At 34.9% G+C, this 8,308-nt stretch overlaps 1 protein-coding gene across 1 annotated transcript; it reads right to left on the bottom strand.

Moving 5' to 3' along the window:
* Positions 1-2,231: 2,231 nt before the first annotated feature.
* LOC121430476 lies at positions 2,232-4,756 on the bottom strand. Its single transcript, XM_041627743.1, has 4 exons — positions 4,499-4,756; positions 4,020-4,292; positions 3,018-3,071; positions 2,232-2,753 (listed from the first exon to the last, which is right to left on the bottom strand). The coding sequence occupies exons 1-4, from the start codon at positions 4,623-4,625 to the stop codon at positions 2,260-2,262; spliced, it is 948 nt and encodes a 315-aa protein (XP_041483677.1). The 5' UTR covers positions 4,626-4,756; the 3' UTR covers positions 2,232-2,259.
* Positions 4,757-8,308: the final 3,552 nt, after the last annotated feature.

The raw sequence follows: 8,308 nt of genomic DNA on the forward strand, positions 1-8,308 counted from the left end.
TACTCATATAAATTATGTTATATCAATAGTGTTTGGGCCAGGCTTTTTAGTCAATGCATAAAACTGTCAAGTTTTGTGAAGTCATCACGAACATTTTTTTTTGTACACTGAAAATATACCCGCAGAATTGTTGTTTATTGTATTGATATATAGAGGAAACTCTTTGTCCATTAAAGATTCTGTGAAACCTCTAATACATCTACTCGCATGAAAGTACGCTGGATATACTGATAGACTTCATAAAAATGAGAAACTAAACTATTGTAAAACACAAAGGGGTAATTTTGCAACCGAGGTCGCAATGTCTGGTAAATAGGAGGAAGCCCAGCACAAAGACATGAAAGTATTTACATTCACATGCTCACAACTCCCTTAGTATTATTAGTCCTACTATTCTCAAAGTTTCAGTTATCCTCTATGACTTTTTTTAGGTTTCTTCTTCCAAGTCAATGAACGACAAACTCAAAATATTATTTAGGAAGCGCCAAAAAGAATTAGATAAACATATAATTGTCAATGCCTTTCCACAATATGATCATGATTTTTAACTAAGAAATACCGCGTATACACATTGTGTTTTCTCATTCATCATTTCATTGAACTTATAAAAGTAGGCCTATATATACACACACATGTTTAAAAATGTGTATCATTTTGTTATTTGGGTAACGGTATTTCAAAGAAAAACAATTTGTTTGTTGTTTTATTTCTAGTAAGTTCAATTTTCTGTGTTCGATTTTTCATTAAAGAAAAATATATATCTAGTTAAGATATTCTCACATTTAGCAAATCGGGAACAGTTTCGCAGCACTGCCTCCCATGGGAAAATGCAGTATGTACATTTTGCACAAGCTGAGATGTTAATCATATTACGTTTTGTTCAAAGCCGCAGCAGAACTATCTTATTTATTCATATTCTTTAATCATCAAATTGTAGAGTATACATGTATCTATTTAAGCTCTCAAGAACAAATATGTTTTGTTTAAACAAGTGCACACCTAGTTACCAATAATGCATATGGCAGTTCCATTATTTTCAAAGCAGGATAAAAGAGCATTGTAGATGAAAAGCCTTGCTCACGGGCATAGGGGATCAAACCCCACACTTTCCATGTATAGCTTGGCGCCTTAGACCACCTGGCCAGTTGTTTGAGATATCGATACTTCGAGGAAAGTTCAAGCGAATGCTCAGCTTCCGTATGGAAATATGCAGTATCTATAGATGAAAGATAATTCCATTAAGTTTTACTATCACTTACACAGTCTATATTGCATACCATGGAATAATGTACCAATGATAATGGACCAATGCCTAATTCAAGGGGATACAAATAATACCTTAGAAACACGGAGGGTGCCCTCTACCAACAAGAGCGCCCTCTGCGGTAAATTCCCCTAAATGGTCAAAACTTTATTATACACAAACACCCTTGCAAAGTTTGTAATTAGTAACTCTTCTAAGTAACTGTGTTTGTCTATTTTAACTCGATGGCTTTGTACTTAGATTTTGATGTAATACTATCTGAGGCGTCCTTTACAAACAAGGGCACCATATGCAGCAAAGGTCCAAACTTTATGAGACAATTTTCATGAAGTTTGGGATTTTACCACATAGGACGCCCTTGTTGGCAGAGGGGGTCCTCAATGTTTCTAATCTATTATTTATTCAATAAAAATCCCCTTGAATTACACATTGATACATTATTTCTTGGTAGTGAAGCAATATGAACTGCAGATTAAAGTTATGATAAAATTAATGTAAGTAACATGTGTTTCATCTGCAGATACGAGTTGTAGAAAGGTTTACTGCGTTTTACTTTAGGAAACTGAGCATTTGCTTCAAATATACGTCAACATTAATTTTGTTTGTTGCTTTATGCCTGAAAAAAAACAACACTTATTTGTTTAGGAATACTTGAGAAATAATAGTTTCGAGCGACTTTGAAAAAATGAAATAAAATAAACTTGTTCAAAATGTAGATACTGTTTTCTTTTTTTTTTGGGGGGGGGCGGTAGGAAAGGCTAAGTTCAGTGTAGATGCTGCTTACTGCAGTTACTGAAAAAATTGCTCTCCCAAAATAAATTCCGAATACTGAATGTGTCATATGAATAACGGTGGTTTACCGACTACTTTTTCTAAAACATGTTAAAACTTATAAAAAACTTATATGGATGAAAAGCTTGTCCAAACTGAAGGGGCTTAGCAAGACAAGTTTACATGAATCCATCTAAGAATCGATCCGTTTGTTCCAAATCTCACTACTTTGTAGTTTGAGACGCCACTGCCTCATAAGGTACATCTCGTATTCCAGGTCCGTCTTGGATAACGTACCCATCTGCATCAGTCATGCTATCTCTAACCGTTTCTTCTCCTCTAGACCGACTCCCTTTAGAATGCATGTCGACATATCCACGATACCCTTTATTGTCTTGAACAGCATCCATGATCTCAATACCTTCCTGACCCGGATCGGGATTTCTCGGGAACTTGTTCCGTTTTGCTTGAGTCGAGAAATGACATTGGTCAGCTTCTGCATAGACATGCGAAACGGGATCTTGCGTTAGCTTGTCCAACACACTATTCGTGTCGCTGGTATCGGAAGGAGCTTCTTTAACCACATCTGCTTCTGGTGGATATGTTGTGGGTTGTCTTCCTAGTCGGCGATGTCGATGTCTTCGATGTACCATGCACCCTATGATTATGACAATACTTGCGACGGGAACCATCGGAACACTGATGATAATTTGAAGACCTCGGTATTTAATAAATAAAGGAAATAGAGAGATAAATGTAATTATTAAACAACCAAATGCACTGAAAATAAAATTTATTTTTAATTGTCATGATGGCATTTTATTACCTGAAATCAGTATTTATATTATTTCAGTTGTTTTCCCTAATTTCCGTCTTGATAACAATATAACTCGGTACATTCCCTTTTTGCAACGAATACAAAACTACTTTACCAAATCGTTTTCAAATGACAAGATACATGATAAGAAATTAGAATGGTTACCGGGTTTTTCCTGTTTTTGTGGGCTACACATGTCGCCCAAGGTGCCAGCAAAGACTGCAGGATATGAACAAAACAAAAACGTACAACAGAGTTTTATTGAAAATCGAGATCGACTGGAAAAGTATGAAAAATAAGAGGTAAAAAACCGTTGGAATGGTCTTTTTTTATCACCAAATGGATACCCAAGGTCATTAATTTCCGTTCATTTCAAAAGCCTGTATATATTTCTTGAGATAACAAACATTCTTCATGATAGTATATTGTCACAGGTATTTACATACAACTTTGACGATAGACTCCATCTACATCTACGTTCTACCAATTTAATTCGGTAAAGGTATCCGTATACCGTTTGAATATGATATTGCGTGCCAATAAGATATGACGTAAAAAAGTAACAATGAACTGTCACGCAGCAAATACATGATGCTGACAGGAATTTACTGTTATGGTACTTTTCAGCGTAGAGGTACAAAAAATATACAATACAAAAATTCGTGATATTCCCCCTGTTTTTCTGCAAAAAAAATAGAAATGGGTCCCGTTGCCGACAGAACTTCGATCAATCTCAGCTAAAAATTAAACGCAACTCGATTTTCAACGTATGAATCGCGCGTATCGGCTTTTCTTTTGATGCGTAGAAGAAGTTTAAACCCTTCTGCAAAAGGTCCCAAGTTATATCATCAACAAAAACCAAATGCAGTCTCAGCGAAATTTCTAAGCACTATAGGGGGAAAAGATGTCACAGACACTCGTGTATATTTTTTTTTTGGGGGGGGTAACCTTGTAATTCTAAATTTTGGCAGTATGGATCGAAGAAGAAGTGTTCACTCAGATAAGCTTAGTTTCTATTTTCTGTTTACTGTTTTAGTACCAAATCATATTTTCTTCATTTTCAAAATCTAAAAAGAAAACAAGGAAAGCTTAAATACTATTCAGTCTACACATTTCGTTATCCTTACAATAGCTCAGATGATAACATTTTACAGCAAGAAGACTTACCATGATATACAGACGCTCGTAAATAACCTCCACATAATTTCAAGGCATCACCTCTGCATGGTAGACCACAATAATTGTCTTCCAGCTTCTCACTATGACACACCTTCTGCAGCTCACAAGAGCAAGAGCACTCTGTTCTGTTATACACCGCAGCTACCCTGTAGCCAAGTTGTTTGCATGCGGCTGTGCACGACTCCGGGGTCATTTCCGAGAGAATTGGGTGATAGAGCGGGTCTAAGCAAGTTTGATAGTAACAACCCATATAGTTACCATCTGAAAAAAATAAATAAATGAACATTCTCATCTTACATGTCCTAGTAAAACGTTATAAAGTGATTTGATGGGTCTGGTCCTGACGATCTAAATAAGCATCACAAATTTTAATGGCAATCGATTTTTTTTTATTCAAATAGTGGGTAATTGACAGCCTATGTATTTTTTATGAATCTGATATTCGCATAGAGAGAGAAAAAAAGTACCTTCTGCGCTTCTTTCTGCCGATACAGTGCTCGATGTGTTGTCGTCACCATTCACAGCCGCTAGGAGTAAACGAAGTGCAATGATCCAGTACACTCTGTTTGCCATACGAAATGTATCCATTGCCATACGTAAACTAAATTCAAAGCTTTGTATTTGCTATTTTCTCCTGACTGCCCATTCCCTATCTCAGATTGATCATGTTGCTCACTGCAGTTTACATCATGTCCGTCAGAGCTACCGAGATTTCTAATCCTGTATAGATACTTCGAGGTCGAAATGGATGACTGCCGGTTTCCTTATGTTCAAAATGGCAATAGAACAGGACTTTAGGAAAACCGCACTTACAGTCTTACTTTGTTTTACGAAACCATGACTTCCTTTAATCTTCATTGTGGGTTACTTTTGCCAAGGTGCTTTAGTATAAAAGGGTGCATTATTTGCTACGCAAAAAACGCTCTTGTTGCAAAAAAGAGAGAGAATTAAGAATGTAAAATAAAATTGAAACAAACAACTAAAGGCCAACATGAACATTTGGAATCTTCGCACTGCCAATTCTCAAGCATCTCAATAAATCGTTTCGGGCAGATTGGAATATGCCAGGGAGCCGTTTCATAAAACGTGATACAATAACAAATGTACAATAACAGTTATAAACTACTGAAATCCATGAATCTGATTGGCTGCTAATTAATTTGTTATAGAAATATTGCATTTGTTATTATAACAAGTCTTTATGAAACGTGACGCTGGTCTATATAAGCCATCAAAGTTATCAACTCCGCTGTGCCCCACCCCCCAGCGCAACTAATTTGGGCATGTTTAAATATTCTGTTCATCCGGATAACCAGAGTGTTTTATAAGAAAGCTTTTGCATATGCATCGGAGATGGATTCAAGAACACAGTGATAGTTAACGTATTGAGAATACGTTTACTCTAGACCGACTCCCTTTAGAATACATGTCAACATATCCACGATACCCTTTCTTGTCTTGAACAGCATCTATGGTCTCATCAGAACCTTCTTGACCCTGATCCGGAACTAAAATACTCTGGAACTTGTTTTGTGTTGGTCGAGTCCAGAAAAGACACTCGTAAGCTTCAGCGTAGGCATGCAAATCGGAATCATGCGTAAACCTCTCTAATGTCTCATTTGTGTCGCTGGCATCGGGATGAACTTCTTTCATCAGTTTCTGGCGGATTCGGCGTGGGTTGTCTTCCTAGTTGGCAATTTCGATGTCGTCGATGCACCATGAACCAAACGATTCTGACAATGATTATAACGACAGGAACTGATGATTATTTCAAGACGTCGGTATTTTGCAAAGAAATGTAATTTATTAGTGGAATGTTGAGATAAATGTAAATTTAATCAAAGTATTAAGGAGCCAACTGCACTGAGCGAATAAATTTAATATTTAATGGTTTTTTTTATGTGAAAATAGCATCAATATATTTTGCTTTCTTCTAAAGGCAAACAAACAAAAGGAAAGTAATACTAAAAATATAAAGTCATGCTCCCATGTTTAAAACTGCATTTTACAAAGACAGACCGTGTTCTTAAGATTTGAACACCAATAACTACTACTGTCACCTATATTGACGCGTGGCTTTCACTTTCCCGTACCAATTTCGATGGTTATAAGGAACACATGAGTTTTACTGGCATAAACAGAAGCTTCGTCAAAACCGCCACAAAACAGCGCACGGTCCCCTCGGCAGGGCAGGCCGCATATACCGTCATCCAGGGGGGAGTTCTTACAGATGTGTGTACAGGAGCAAGAACATTTGGTTCGGTTGTAGATCAGAGCATACGGAAATACATTTTCTTTACACGCTGCTGTGCACGAATCAGGTGTTATGCATTGGAAAATATTGACGACATAGTCGAAGTGCAAGCATCCTTGAGCAAAGCAACCGATGTAAACACCATCTGTAAAATAAGATTAAAAATAATAAAAAAGATCCATTTATTTGCATTTTATCCAAGTGTTGTATTTACCACTTTAATAATAATCTATAATAATACAATTTACAGTGCTCTATGCCTTATTTTCCTATTGTCAGATGTCTTACATTAGCCTTAAAATTATATTTAAAAAACATAATTCCATATCTATTTATCAATGTGAACCTTCCACTTTGCGATTGAATTTTATATCCTAATATCAACCTTCTATACAACTAATATATTTGTTTATTGAATTTAGTGCATGCATTTCAGTTATCATTACCTTATTATAGCTTTTATTTATAAATATCTTTGGAATTTATTTTGTAACGTGCTCTCATCTATATTTACCTTTTAAGTGCAATATACCAACATCGATTAATTAATTGTTACTTTATATTATTTGACTATTTTATTTCACTTATGTAAATATGAAATCTATGTTTACATTGTAATCTTTGTTTTATCAGTCTCCCGACTGTTTTGTCAAGGAAGTATTTTGTACAATAAACCGAAATGAATGAATGAATAACACAGAACAAAAACTTTCCTTAGCCCATGCCACAATAATTTTTGAAATTTTGCACATATCTACATTCTAATTCAACAATTGTCATTGAAAGTTACCTCATTACTTTTTGTACCAGAGAAGCTGATAAAATGGCTATAATTTTAGGGTAACATCAATGGTGCAGTTTGAAAAACTAAATAAAAAGAAAATATCGCAAATACAATTGCCACCCTCCCCTGGATTAATTCAGCGTCCAAAGAGTTAGGGGAAACATGAAGACTCACCTTATTAGGTAAGCATGTACATCTATATGCTTAACTGCTGTGAACATAGAGGCCACTTAGACCTCCTAATGATAACTGATTTTTTATCATTCCTTGTCAATCGATTAGTTAATTTTCTATGTATTTATTACTTTTTTTTTTACTTTATACATTAAGATGACCATGCTGTACACCTTGAGTGTCGTTATTCGACAGATTTGTGCGCGCTACAAATTATGAATTGTTAGTATTACTTTTATTGTTCTCAAACGCAACAATAAAAAATATGACGATTTAAAATGAACATGTTGAAAATGTTGATAGGATTATGCTACTCTTGGTTCCTTTTATTGTTTTACAACTACCCTAAGAGGTATGAACGTTTATGATGAAATATCCGTTAAAGTATATTCATGGTTAAAAACGATCCATGTCCTTGGCATGAATTCCTCTGGACACGTGCAACTTTTTTTTTAAATAAACTTTTATTATCTTCTCTGATCAAACGAATTTAAACATAGCAAAATATTACATTCATGATTATGAATTAAAAAACGGTATCAAATCAAATTCCATCATAATGACAAAGCTTTGTTTGAACGTACACTTAATGTGATCAACACATCCATACATTTCACAATTCTTAACGAAAATGAAGCAAAACAATGCCATGAATAAATTCTAAATCAAAATATCTGACATACATTTTTATTTCTAACAAGATTGATTACATGAATATTTATTTTCCAAGGAATATATATTATTTTCCCTTACATTTATACGCATACATGATATATATGTTTTATTGAAAAAAGCAATACAACCTTAAATCAAGCAAACTATTCACCATTTCTTGATGGTTGTATCACACACACACAAAATATTAAATCCTGTAAATCATTAAAATACAACTAATAACATTTATGACAGAAGATTTAAATATTCATAATCCTCGGACCCCCCACACACTGCTTGATAAAAACGATAGTCATTGCCTTTTCCTCGAACGTGTCAACAAAATGTTCAAGTAATCACACTTAAACATACACACACACACACCAATTTAAAATTATCATTTTTTGTAGT

The sequence above is a fragment of the Lytechinus variegatus genome, chromosome 17, assembly GCF_018143015.1.
Source record: "Lytechinus variegatus isolate NC3 chromosome 17, Lvar_3.0, whole genome shotgun sequence".
Lineage (NCBI taxonomy): Eukaryota > Metazoa > Echinodermata > Echinoidea > Temnopleuroida > Toxopneustidae > Lytechinus > Lytechinus variegatus.

Excerpts from the sequence above, each read along its gene's own strand:
- LOC121430476 (XM_041627743.1), bottom strand. The coding sequence starts at position 4,625 with ATGGCAATGGATACATTTCGTATGGCAAACAGAGTGTACTGGATCATT. Across the intron at positions 3,072-4,019 it reads ACGAGCGTCTGTATATCATG|TCTTTGCTGGCACCTTGGGC; the intron begins GTAAGTCTTCTT and ends CATATCCTGCAG. Across the intron at positions 2,754-3,017 it reads ACAAAAACAGGAAAAACCCG|GTCTTCAAATTATCATCAGT; the intron begins GTAACCATTCTA and ends TTAAATACCGAG.